At 38.9% G+C, this 14397-nt stretch overlaps 1 protein-coding gene across 1 annotated transcript in view; it reads left to right on the top strand.

The window, feature by feature from the left end:
- ASB7 (ankyrin repeat and SOCS box containing 7) overlaps positions 1-6327 on the top strand; it is a 28274-nt gene extending 21947 nt beyond the window's left edge. Inside the window, 1 exon segment of the mRNA XM_009635048.2 lies at positions 5115-6327. Coding sequence (XP_009633343.1) covers positions 5115-5254 — 140 coding nt within the window. The 3' untranslated portion in view covers positions 5255-6327.
- Positions 6328-14397: the final 8070 nt, after the last annotated feature.

Raw genomic sequence — 14397 nt, 5'->3', positions numbered from 1 at the left:
GTGATCCTGTTTGTGCATCCTCATCAATGTGTTTCTCGGCTGGTGGGTGTGAATTTCCACTTGATAAGTTTTTACCCCCCCCCCCCCCCCAAAGCCAATAAAATCATAACTAAATTTAATTGCTGGGAGTAGCTGAGTTCCTTCATTGATGTGAATTAAGGGATGGATTTAATAGTTAGCTGTGGATATAAATACTTATTCTGATACTCTAGAGGAACTGAGCTGCTGCCAGCCAAACGTCAGTCTGGTTTCAACATTTTTTTTTTTAATGTTTCACAAAACTTTTTAAGTTTCCTTTTTAGCTAAAAAGAAACTACCAAATGGTTTCTTGCTACTGTTTGCAGCCTTTCACAATTCCCAGGGGAGGCAGAGGCGCAGTTTGAGAAATACCACTGCAAGCTTTTTTCTAGAGAAATGTATTAATATTGTAGAGAAAACTGTGGGCGGCTTCTGAAATATGGCACTAATGTTGTTTTTTTTCATTTTAACTTCTTCAGAAACTGCTTATCCACTTAAGCCAATGACATTGATTGTTTGATTTTAAAAGTACGTGGGTTTTTTTTTTTTAGTAGGTGGAACAATACATCAGAGAGGATCTTCTTGCAGCCTACAAGCGTATTAATTTCAGTTACTCTAAGTTTTTTCTTGGGTAACAGAACAGGTCAGTTCATGATTTTTGCTTTGCGCAGGTGCTTTTTTTATCTTCAGTGGAAGAAACTGGCGGGGATTCCCCCTTCCCACCTTTACAACACTTTTGCTTAAAACTGGGTGAGAGTCCCTAAAAATCAATGTCAGAGGTACTAGGTCTAATATTACGCCGTAATGATCCTTAAATATAGACCTGTTAGGTGAGTTAGTGTTTTATTTCTTGGGGACCGTGGTGTGCATAGGAAGAACAGGCAGGCACAGGTCTAAATGCATAAACTGCAGCACAGTTGTGCCGATGACGTACAGTTCTTTTTCTTCGTATAGGTGTAATCCTAAATGTAAGTTTTGTCTGCCTCCAGGGTAGAAGAGCAAATTTCCAGATAGAATAGCAGAAAAATCTTGAAACTGCAAAAAGGAAAGGAATGGAGTATTAAATGGAAATTCAGGATTAATTGTAATAATTTCTTGCTGTTAAAACATGCGTTTTTTCCCCTTGCTTTGCTAGAGAAGGCAAATCTATTAATAATAATTTAAAAGGCTTGTTTCGTTATTTAAGTAAAATAATTATTATTTAAGAGGGAAAAAAAGGCTCAGGAACTTACTTCGTTGAAAAGCTGAGTTAGGAAAATGTTTAAATTTATACGTACTGAAGTCTGCTGCCTGTAGAGAGTAAAAAAAATCAAAAAGCAATTCCTCTTTGTTTTATAAACCTGTGTTTTACATTTCTTCCATTTGGAAGAAACTTTTCTGTTGTGTTTGGGAAACTATACACAAAAAGTGCATTGGTGGGGATTTCTGCTTTCTGTTACAGCGCGTAACGTGAACTGTGAAGGCAAAAGATGAACTATACATCTTTTTCCTGTAGTTATACTTCTAATTTATTTGATATTCACTATAAAGCTTGCGAAATAAATCGACTGAAGTATCAAACTTGTTCTGGTGAACATGTTAACAAACCTTTAGCTCTCCAACAGCGGCGGGTGTTTGCTGCCACGATGGTAACTCGGGTTGTGTCACAGCCTAACAATAACGCGGCTGCTCCAGAATAACAGCGCTGCCATCATCGAGGTGTCCCTTTGAGACCAGATCAGGGATGTGCTGGGGTTTTTTTAAGGTGATCAGTAGTTTTGAGTCGCTGTTTTGCATGATGGTGGTAATTAGGTCAATCTTGCCTTTTATGTTTGTGGAGGTTTTTGTTTCTTTTTTAATTCTTTTCCTCTCTAGCTTATTTGCCTCAATAACTTTCCAAACTTGTGATGCAGGATATAACCAAAGTTGCTACTTCCTAATCGTTTTTAAACAGAATTTTATTCATCATTTAACTTGTCTTACTTTGCCAAATTACTAATAACATTTTTCATTTGCCAAACCAAGGTTCACTGACATTGGTCTGTAATCCTTTATTTTTTTTTTCTTTTTCATTCAGATGCAACCAAGAATGAGTAAGTGTTCTAGACACCGTTTCTAATAAATCACAAATGCATTAATAACCCTGGAATTTGCAAGGCGTGACCTAAGACACTAACAGCCACTAGATGTAGCAACTGGTGCTTAACACTGGAAATGTCCATTGTTAACACATTCCCAGGAAATATTTTTAGGCTTATCAGGGGAAAATGTCATACATTTGATAATCGGGTCTTTTTGAATTAACTGATGACCAATTTCTTCTGGGTATTTTAAGTTGTCTGTTCCATTTTGTTCTCAAAAAAACCCGTAGGATGTTAATTAAAAGGCATTCATTTCTGAAACCAGAAATCAGTGTCTCATAGCTGTATTATTGTGTACTCTACTACAGAAAATACACGTAGAGATCTGTAGCCCTCTACCCTCTAATGCTGCTGTTTGCAGTTAACTTTGAAAAGGTGCATCCTTTCTGAACCCTGTTTACATTCACATTTAAAGCATCAGAACTATACCTTTATCATTGTAAAGATTCCTCTGTTTGGTTTCTTACCAAAAGTAAATTTTCTTTCCCTGAAGCTTGAGCATTTAGCTCTTGTCTGAATTGTAAAAATGAATTCCTTCAGGTGTGTGTGTGTGGGAAATCACTAAGAAGAAACCACCAGTGGATAAAGCAATTAATGATCTGTATTCTAAGTCATGGCTGAAGGACATAATTAAAAATAAATTGACATTTAGATACTGTGGTGATAAGTATAATAAAAGTATTTTAAGCTTATATGAAGGAAACTCAAATTTTCATGTTCTTTAATTTCAAATCTAACGTCTTTAAAAACAGACTGAGATTATTTTCATGCATTACTTCTGCTAGCTTACCTTGGATAATTTTAGTGCTTAAGATAAATTCCAGTGTATACCTGTCTGTCAGCCCATTTCTATAGAAAAAGCCACGCAGGGGGGAAAAAAAGGAGGAGGAACTCGCTATGAAGGGTAACTGAAACCATGTACAAAATGCCCAAAGTAGAAAACAGGAAATAGTTTCATAATCTCTTTATTCTGTGCTTATCAGGAAAGTCTAATAAACTCATAATGTCAATGTCTATTTAGCTCATTGAAGGTGTTGCTGAACTAGGAGAAGGATGGAAGAAGGGATGGGCTCCAGAGCCAGCTCTGGGGCTGGCTCGGGTGAGAAAAACCCTCCTGTCTCCTCCAAACAGGTTTGTGCCCGGTGAGCCGACAGCATCCTACTGTCCACCGCAAAGCCTGCCCACATCAAGAAGGCATTTCTGCTTTCAAAAATGTCCTGCTTAATCGGCAGCAGCTCAGGAAAGCTAATTGGAAACGTCCATCTAAGTTATTTAAAGTCGCTTTTGTTGGTTTGTACTGCTTTTTAAAGAAATGATTGATTCAAGCAGTCAGCTCAATAAAATCGCTGTGTCTGTCTTGGTAAAAGACAGTGCTTGCTTTTGTAATTTATGGTTATACAGATAGTGAGACTACAGTAAGTTGCTCTGTTGGTGACAGATTATCTTGATACCGGCATAAGCACCTACGTTGTTCATGGTGCTGAGTATTTTGATTCTGACAGCCATTGGGTGCCATAACTCTGTAAGCCTCTCTTTTGTGTGAGTTTTGGGGGGGGTTTTTTAGTTGTTTTGTTGGGTTTTTTTCCTTCAGGCCGTGACACAGTTAAGTCGATGGTCAAAATATTAATTAGCACACCCTCAATATGTTATTGGGGTAACTTCAAAAAAGATATAGCAGAACGATGAAAAAGCACAAAGGCAGGCAGCTAGTTTGGTCAGAGGTTTGGAGTAGTTCCTGTGGTGGGAGTTTATTAAATAGAGCAAATGTCTTCAGCTTTGGAAAGAGGTACCAAGCATGAGTGGAGGACGGAGATTAATATAAAGGTATGTAAAATCTTGACTGGCGTGAGAACAATTATTCATTATTTTTTTTGTAACTCAAAGAATGGTAGGCATGCAATGAAGCGATCAGGAAGCAGATCTAAAATAAATAAAAGCACTTTGTAGTTTTCCAGCCAACGCCTAATTATATTGTGAAATTTGTTGCCACAGGATGTTTTGGATACTGAAAGCATGAATGGGTTCAAAAAACATTAGACAGATTTACAAAGGGCAGGCCATTCACAGCTATTAAAGACATAGATCTGTGTGCAATCTCTGGTTTAGGAAGGCCCAAAGGCACCGGTGCTGAAAGCTAGAAGGGTATATTGGGACAAGATTTCTCAATGTCTGTTGTTCTGCTCTTTCTTTCTTCCTCCAGATTCATTGCTGGGTACTCTCGGATACAAGGCTAGATTAATCTTTCTTATGTTGCATGGGGGACCGTTTTTCAAGGTGTTTGACTCTGAACAGTTTCCTGTTAAGAATGAGTTTGAAAAAGAACCGGTTATGTTGGAAAATCCTTGCCAGAAATTCTAAAGTTCATGTGATGTCAGTAAAGCCTTTCTCTGTGGACAGTGGTTAACTCATATTTTCATCTCTTTCTGTTTGACAAGGTTGTCTGCATCCAAAGCCTAAAGGCTTCGTCTATTTATTAGAAGAGGAAAAAAATCTTTGACTCTGCCACACGATCCTTGAATAACTTTTTATAAAGCCTCACTCTCTAAGGAGACTGCCTAGTTGAATGTAGACAATTTTTGTCTTAATGTTTGAAGAGAAGCGAGACTGAGGGGTTATTTTCTCCAGGTGTTACAAGGATAGAAAAAAAAAATCCACAAAAAGTTAAATGGAGGAGTTACGCTGTTCTACAGTGCTTAAATGTATGTTGCCACCTCGTGGGAATCCTCACATGGATAATGTCATGTTAACACTGAAATCGGTAAAATTATGTGCATGCGAAAATGTTTTTAGGATTCAACCCTTGATTTTGTTGAATTATTGTTCTATTAGAAAGATATTAACTTCCACCCTTTTTTCTCTTGTAATTTTTCCCTTCCCTCTGCCTTTTAGAAAACAGCAAACATCTGTGATTTTACTGAGTAAAGTATGTTTAAAATGTGATCATTTTACTTTTATGTGTTCCTTTTGTCTTTTCAGGACAGCCCAGAAACTTGCAAGATCTATGCCGAATTAAAATCCGTCAGTGTATAGGCCTTCAAAACCTAAAACTACTTGATGAACTACCCATTGCCAAGGTCATGAAAGACTACTTAAAACACAAATTTGATGATATCTGATATCCATGAAGAGAAGAACTCTGAGCAAGATTAGTTATATTCCAGATACTGAAGAGGCTTGTTGCCTTGCACAAAGTATATCCTATGCAAATTCTGATTTTTCTGTGAAGTCAGAAGGCAGGTATACACTTCCTTGGGTTTTTTATACCACACGCTAGAAGGTCTTAATTTTTGGTTTCTTGGTCCAAGTTTACAAGGTCCAAGCTTTCTATACAATATTACATTTTAAAAATTGCTGTTGGTTTTTTGTTTGTTTGTTTTCACATGAAGTGTGCAGACTTGCAGTGGAGATGGAAAGGTAGCCTCTCAAGGGAAGTGGTTGGTTTGAATTGGCATGCTGAGCGATTATTCAAGAAAATAAAGTTTGGAAATCAAGGCACCTGTCCTGCAAAAGGATACCAATAGAAAGACCTGCAGAGCCCTGTTGTCCGTTGGGACTCTTGTCTCTGCCGTGTTTTTGCAGGATAAGAGGGTATAGTTGGTAATCAACATGTCCTAGGGTATTAATATAATTTGGAAATTAAAGAAAAAATGCAGTTACCCTGTTCAATTTGAGGGTCTATACATTGGCTCTTTTTATATTATTCTTTTCCTAATTACTGTAGTTGGGATGCCCATAAAATTCAGGCCCTCTTCTTTCCTGACATTCCCTGTTAAATAGGCGGCTGTTTGTAAGTCTATTTTTAACAGTGACAGTACACTACAAAGAGGCATAGCCTCTGTATTTTTTACATTAACTTAAGAGTAAACAAATTTAGATTATTTTTTTTTGAAGCCAATGTATTCTGTTTCTCATACAGTGCCTCCTGTGCAATAATCTCTCTGATGTATTTTCCCTTTATGTGTGATTCTCCCCCCACACACTGTTCCTCATTTAGTCTCGGTGCATTATTTGTGAGAATAGGAACTGCTGCCTTGCTGTAGTGTTGACGTGACATTACTGAAGTGATGCGGCAGTTGCTGTTCGGTATTACTCCCTGAGTTTCATGAATGTATAACCTGCTTTATTTCACTTTCAGTTGGAATTTTATCTACGGGTTCTCAGCCAAATTGTATCCACTTAAAAAAAAAAAAAAAAAAAAATATAAATTGGCCAAAATTGGTTTTTGGTTGCTCTGAAATTGAATTTGTTTCAGGTTAGAGAGTGGGAAGTGCACATAAGTAACTAAGATGCATCTTATGTGTGCGCTAACAAGAAAAGCCCCATTCATATCGAAAGCTTAAATTTTGCAAACATTAAGTGGTTTCCAATTAATCTGAAAGCGGCAACTGAAAGGAGTACTGAAATTCGGCTACTGAATGTGTTTTTCATGCTAGGTATTAAAAAGATCTGTTAAAGAGTTTTGTTTCTGATCATAAAAAAAAGTTCTTGCTCTCAAAAAAAAGATTGGGCCCAAATGTGCAGTTGTTTCACTTTCTTTATTTTCAAGGGATTACCGAGTCATCATAAGGTTCTTGCCAGCGCCCTGTACTTTGTTTTGCCATCCTACTGGCTCCGAAAGATCCTCTCTAATATCAGGAGTGCTTTTGTACCGGTCGCACCAACGGAAGCGGGAAGATAAAAGGAACGGTGGTGGCTTTTAAGTTTAACGCTGTCACTTTCAAAATATTTAATATTAAAAATATGAAAAGCAAGGTGAAGCAGGTATACTCATATTATTTAACTGTGCTAGTTCCTTTTAATATCTTATAAACCTGGACTGCAGTTCCTTTAGCACGAACCTTTTCACTGATAGTGGATGCACCAGAACTATGGCCAGCAAGGAGGATTTTCCCTCCCTGTTGTGCCTGGCGCTGCATCAGGTTTCCAAATAATAAGTGATTTTGGAGATTTGTGACTCGGAGGATTGGTAATGGGGTGTTGAACCTTTTTATCTCCAACTTTGTATCGGTTCAAGTCCGGCCTGCTTGAGCAGTGACTAAAAGTTCATGTCTCAGCAGCGTGAGCGAGCAAGTACATCCAACCTTAACACCACGCAGTCCGGGCGGTGGTCACCTCCAGGCAGTACAGCTTTATAGTGCTTCCTTCAGGTTATATGTAATGGTGGTGGCATTGTAGCAGGGACAACCTGAGAGCATGGGTGGGCTATGCGTGTGAGCTGGTGCGTGGGACGGTGTCTGTTGGCTCCTACTGAAGCAGGAAAGATCAGCCGTTACGGTCTTTAAGCTCTGCAGTACTGAGACGGGACAGATGTTAAGAATTGACTGGCAGGTTTTAAGCATGAATCTTCAGTTTTGGGATGTGAGATCAGAACCTTAAATTGCTTCCTTTTTTTTAAAAAAAAGAAATACTTAGTATTGTTAACTACATTTGTAAGTTGGTCTAAACCAATGTCCTTCCCCACTGAATTTTTACAGTAATATTTTCTAAGGTAATCTAGAGTATATTTTAGTTGCAATCTATATTAAGGCAAATTATTTGTTCTGTCTGTTGCTGTGACTGAAGAAAATTATGGAAGACTTTGTTGGTAACAAGAATGCTATTTAATGAAGAAATGTGTAATTCCATTATTTATTGTTTGAGGTTTGTTTTTTGGTTATTTCTTTTAAGTAACTGACATTGAAAGGGAACACAGATACATTTCAGGCCAGTAAAAAGGCTTTCTTTTAAATTAATTTTCACCTTTTTCTCCTCCCCAAGGTGGAGGGAAGCCCTCGCCTTTCTTACAATGCTAAGCCATCTCTTGTAGCTGGTTCCTCTGACCTTGGTTCAGCAAAGCACTGCAGCACGTGTGTGTCTCTGAACCCAGAGACGGTCCCGTTCGCTATCTGAAGTTACACGTGCGCTCGAGTGCGAGTGAAGTGTGATTATTCATTGTTAATCCCACACAAATTTTAATAATGGGGAATCTGGTCATCTTTTTTATTATTATTATTTTAAATATTGTGCACAAATACTTGGAAGAAGAAACTGAGCTTTGTTTTTCATTCGGACTAGAATGTGGAAGGAGAAGTGCATAATATAAACGTGTTATGTAGCCTAGTTCTGTTACCTTAAAATTCACAGTTGAACACTTTTATTAAACCTTAAAAAAATTGGCAAATGCACCAAAGAATCAATATGAGTAAAAGACTCTGATCATTAACAAACTGCAAACCTCATCCTTTAAAACAAAGCAGAAAGTTTTTGTAAATATTTATGTTTATAAATGTACAGCAGAGTAAGAGTGTTTTTTAGATTATTTAATTACCATATTTCTAAACTATTTACATTATAGACAATACTTGTTAGTTTGAAAAGCTCTCGAGAGTTTTTTTGTTTTGTTTTTGGGTTTGTTTTGTTGTTTTTTTTAAAAAAAAATTCATTATCATTCATGCTTGGAATAACTCTGGCTTCCTTGGGATAGCGTGGAAAATTCAGTTTTCTGGCTCTAGTTGGCAACTGTAGGAGAACACATCTGGACAAACTCATCAGATAAACACCCGGAGGCAAAAGAGAATATGTAACGTGTTTACCAGGGTGGACCTGGGCTAGATGAAAAAATTTGCATCCCAACTTTCTCAGTCAAATCCATCAAGAGCCCTCAGTGACGTTGTGACGAGCGACTTGCAACCTTGCCTGCAGGTCTGGCTTCTGTGCAACACTGTGTTACCGATACCATACTGTATTTTGTTCTTCCTTTGCAATGTAAGTTTTTTGCTTTGGGTCAATTTGAATTTAAAAAAAAAAAAAGTTAAACCTGGTTAAAACCTTTTTTTTTTGGTTTATGTTCTGTTTGTTTCTGATGTAATGTTTTAATAACATAATACCACTTTACACATTTTCTCTCAATGTTTGTCTGTCTCTTCTACTCCTTTTCCCTTCCCCGGGGCATGTGATTCCAGTAACGTGGTTGGTACTTAAATTTGCTCCTGTAAATAGGAGTTCAGATGTCTCATGAATTGTAATTGATTTTATTTTCTTTTTTTTACCAGTAAACATGACCATAAAACTTGCTCTAGAGCTGGACTTAAGAAGGAGGAACAAATTGGTCATTAGCTATGAGTAGTTGGGTTTTCCGTGCTCGGATTCCAGTGCAGCCACTTCAGGGTCCTCTGAAAGGTTCACCTTTCCTCCTTGAGTTCAGGTACTGACTGCGATACAAAAATGGACCAAATAGAGGTCATATTTTGCAGTTGAATCTGGTTGGTGTCCATTTACTACTAATAAAAATTGAATAAGGGGGATTGTATATGAATATTCCTGGCACACAAATGGGAACTGGAAGCATTTGTTTTCAGTCCTGGGAGTAATGTGCAACCAAAAATTGCAGTAAAGTTTTGGACCCTAAAAATTTGAAAAGGAAGGAGACTAGATTTAAAGACATTACTGCTAAAGGGTGATGGTTGGGACAAAAAAGATGTTTTCCATTGCTCAGTAGCAAACTGTACAAACATCACTGGGAGTACGTACGCTGTACAACCACCAGTTGTGTTTAGAGCTGTTGATGGTGGTTACTAACAGACTGGCCAGGCTTTGACTGGTGTATTTACTGAATGCTGTGTTAAAGACTTTGTTCCTGTTTATGTATCGTATTTCCTGCTTGAGTGTTCACTTGTTAAGTTTAAAACAATTAATGACTAATGTTACTACTTAAAAACCCCCTGATTTACAAGCTGTTGACAAATGGCTTGTTCAGAATGTACAGTTCTTCCATAGATCAGTATAAGTGTGCAATAAGGAAGCATACTTATTTTATATGGCAAAATGCTTTTTCTTACCATAGCGTATAACAAAATGTTTGTATCTTTGAAAGCAAAAGTAATGGAGCTGATGAAAATGAGCAAAGAACATGCTCTGTTATGTCTTTCCCCAGCCAGCCTGGGCTGTAGCATTGAAATTCTCTTTGCTCTGGTCTCCCCCCTCTGCTTTGGCTGGGGCTGCTGCCACTGCAGCAATTTTTATACTGTTCTTTGAAATCCCTATGGCACTGGCATATTGAATCTCTTCTGTGTGATTCTACTTCTTGACTTACTAGCCAAAGTACAGCTCAAAGTTAATCCCATGACAATAAGAAACAAACCAGATATATACATTGCTTTACGAAATGGTGCTACCAGGAATTCCTCAGCCAGTGCGTTCCCCAGGGATCCACAACGTGCAGCTGGAACAGCAAAAAGTTGGGATCGAAAGCTGCACTGACTTTTATTGGGAAGTCTCCAGCTGTCTAGCGAAGAAATCGGAACTCCAGCTGTTTCCTCCACATCTGGGATCTCTAGTGCTGCTGACTGCTGTTTGTGAGGTCCCAGGTAAGTTTGAATGCTGTTAAGGCTTGTCTCCCTGTTTGCAAGAAGGATGCTTGACGCAGCTACAGAAGATGCTTGTGAAGGGTCTGGAAGCATTTCCATGCCTTCTCTAAACTTGCCAGGTTTTTCTGTATAGCAGAGTCTGTGCAGTCTTAGAGCAAGCGTGTTTGAGAGTGGCGGGTGCTACAGAGGGCATTTCCCTGACTTTGACTTGATCTATTGCAGTGTTTTGCAGACCCCTCAGCATCCATGAAATATTCCTAAAAGGTCTGGGAAAGGTGGATGAAAAGTAAACTTACAGGCAGTAGGTTATACAAGGGTAAATGCTTTTAAGGGAAAATCTAAGTCTGTAAACAACTGATGTACAGCAAAGAGCATCTATTCTTTGTTAAAGACCACAAAACTGGCCATAAATCTTCTGTTCTGACATGCAGAAGTGGAGTTTATTTGCAGTCTTAGTACTCTCCAAATATATCAGATCATCTCCTCCTGTTCTTTCACAAGTAACTAAAAGTTAATGGAAGTATTATGCTAAATTCTGTCCTCATTTCTGACTTGCACCGTTGTAACTCCACTGGTGGTGGTGGTTACTCAACATTTAATCTAGTGTGAAAGAGAAAATAACTGATTTGGATGGGCAGCTTGCAGTCCTGCCCCTTGCTTTTATATGGCCTAATGAGGAGAGTATTTTTGGAAAGCATTTGCAAAACTCTTTGTGAAGGAGTGTTAAGAGAGATTCTGTAGCTGAAACCACATTTATTGGCAACCAGTAGACAATTTCCCCACCCCAAAAACATGACCTGTTCTGATAGAGTTGCTTAAATGCTTTGATATCTAGTCCTGAGTTGGCGAGAGACCTCTGTTTGATTATCCATTTGGTATCTTGAGAAACTTAACATATCTGCTTATTCTCTAACACAGCAGATTAGTTAAAAGTAGGTCTGCAATGAAATAGAAACTCATTTTATTTTAAAGGCTTAATTAATTTTAAAGCCATTACAGATTAAATCTTATATGTGTCATGTAACAGCAGGTGGTTCTGTTCTTTGCTGAATGCCTGCTTGCTTGCCGCCAGCAGTCTGCATTCAGAACGTGTTTAAAATTCGAGGCTGTGAATTCAAGTAGCATCTTGTTGGCTGACACAGTCGGAGCTGCCCTTGTCACTGAGATGTCTAAGCCTGAAATGAGGCTGGGGGAAGGTTGCGTGTCTGTGTCCTCTTCAGCTGCAAACCAATTCTATGTGATTTTTTTTTTTTAAGGTTCTCATCTGTTACTACCTGTCAATAGCATTTGCATGAGATAATTGGAAATTTAGATTCAGCTTCATCTAGTGCTTCATTTTTAAACCTCAGAGAGCGCTCAGCCGCAGGAGATGGGTTATTGAAATGTGATGTCCGAGCTGCGCCTGTCTCGAGCAGCTCCACTTGAGATCCATCCCTTAGCTGTCTGGATATTGCTCATCCCATGATGTGTTTCAATGTAGCTGTTAGGAAGCAAACCCAAATAATTTTTAGAGAGCTGTCAGCCTGAAAATAAAGTGGCCGGGATGTTTGGTAGGAGGATGAAATTGAGAAGTGGGATCGTGTGTGAGAGCAGAAAATGTGGCTTTTGATCCTCCAGAAGTGTTTGGTATGTGGGTTGTTGGGCTCAGAAGTTTGAATGTCCTTAAGAGAAAATAATCTGCATGAGTATTTGAATCTCTTACTTTTCTACTTTGAGCTATTTAATGGTTAGTGAGCCAGAAAAAAATCACTGTGTTTTCTGATGGTTCAGGCACCCTCCTGATGAAGACTTGAATTCAAGTTCCCACTGAACCAGGCAAAGCAATTAAGGGTGGGGGTTTGCACTCCTGTTCCCACCTTTTAGTGCTGTGATTACAGGTTTGTAAAATTGTGCTGCAGAGACCGAGCGTAACAAAACTGTTACACAATCTCCAAGGTTGACCCTGAAAAGTCATTCAAAGCAGGTACCCAGCTGGATGGAGCTCGCCCTTATGGCTCTTGCATCTGTGAACAAATGATGTGCTCGGGGAGGGGGTTGTCCCTACTTATCTGCAATCGACCTGGAAAAAATAATTTGGATCTCTTCTGGTTCTCTGAGCACCTTACCTTGAGCTGGTGGTGTTTGGATTTATGGGCACCTACCTGCTTCCAGCCTTGTCGTTGATGTTGGTGCTCACCCCTTGCTCTTCACAACCTCTCCTCCACACCAGGCCACTGAGAAGGGCAGGCAATGAGAGGAGGTCTCTGGAGGAGACCGCCATAGCAGGTGGATTGAATGGTGGGATTTCAGGCGTCATGTAGCGGTGACACTTGCAAGTCCCAAATCTAGTGTTTGGCAGTGCTCAGAACCACGGAGGAATGGATAGAGTGATCTCTGCAGGCATCTGAAAGAGGAAGAGAGTCTGAGTGAAGCATATGCAAGGATATTTAAGCTGAGTCTGAAAAGAATTAATACATATTTACTTGCATAAATTGAGTGTGCAAGTAGGGTGGGCAGCTGAGCGTGGAGCTAAGATTGTGTGGTTAGAAAAATGGGATGCCATGAAAGCAGATAAGAAGCAAATGTTAATGGAGATGTACAGAGCAGGATTGAGAAGGGGATGTAGGGCATTGTCTGAAATATATTTACTGTTGTCATTTTGAAATGTCTGGCAGCTTACACCCCCCGTTCTTCCTTCAGGCGAAGGTGCCATCGCCACAACTTTGGGATATTGTGGATGTAGCACGTCAGTCTTAACGCCGTCCCCTTGGTCCTTTGCCGGTCTCCGGGGCATTAGTTTCCTTCCGCATCAGCCTCTTCTGCACCACTTCCTCACCGTACAATGGCAGAGTAGCTTGAAAAGGAAAGGAGGTGAGGAAGAGGAGACTGAGGATGATAATTAAGGTGGCAGTGATAATTGTAACGTGTGCCTCAAGCAGTGATAAGGCAGAAAGATCACACCTTTGCAGCGTAGCTGAGTTTGCTACTGATGTGTTGTTAATCTAGGTGAAAATTCTAATGTGGTGCTATATGCTTTGTCTTTATTTTATTTTAATCTGCTTGCTTGGCTAAAGAATCAATGCTTTTCTTTTTCATAAAACCAAAATATCTTACCCTGCATTTTCATTAACTTCAGTTCCAACGTTTCATCCCAGATCACTGATTTGTGGTGTTGTCTTAAGACTCAAAAATGCTTAGCCAACTTCTTCCTCAGCACAACTAGTTACTGTTTTAATAGAGCAAACTGACTTAAGGCCCCAACAAAATCTTAGTGGCATATCTGCATTATTAGTCCTATATCCTGTAACTCTGCTTTTAATTTGTTCATGTCCAAGTAAATTAAATTAAGTGGCTTTCTTAAGAGTCTCATGAGTTGTTATCAACCAATATTAGACAACACTTTAAATGATTCCAAATAAGACTTCTTTGAAAGATGACCCAGATATGGGCAATTTCAATCTTATCTGATAAATAGCTTCAGATAACCTCTGCTGCTAACTGAGTCTTGTGGTTTGTGTTTTCTTCTTCCCAAGCTTGGGTACAACACTGATTATTTTTCCCCTCAAGACATTTTGCCCGCATTTTTGAAATCTACCATTTTGAGCAAAGAGCTTTGCTCAACTTGGCCTTCTGTCTTGGTAAGAGAAGAGCTTTTAATGAGAGCAGACCCCTTGTTTTAAAGGGCATTTTTAATGACCCGTACATTTTGCCCGGATGTTCAATGTCTTATCTAGTGCATTGTTAATTTGTAGTTATCTTGTCAATAAAGTGGCTTTTTATCAGATACATGTAGTATAGCAGTTATTAGTTATATTTGTGTATACAGCTGAACTTGCTGGCTTTGAGTATTTCCTATGCTTCATAAATACTTGTGTAAGCTGTTGTGCAGGCTCAGCTGTTCTTAATTCTAATGTGATTCATATTGTGCTTAGAAA

This window comes from Egretta garzetta, unplaced genomic scaffold (assembly GCF_000687185.1).
Source record: "Egretta garzetta isolate BGI_Z169 unplaced genomic scaffold, ASM68718v1 scaffold322, whole genome shotgun sequence".
NCBI lineage: Eukaryota > Metazoa > Chordata > Aves > Pelecaniformes > Ardeidae > Egretta > Egretta garzetta.
Note: the sequence above shows the minus strand (reverse complement) of the source record. Positions and strands in the feature narration are given on the sequence as shown.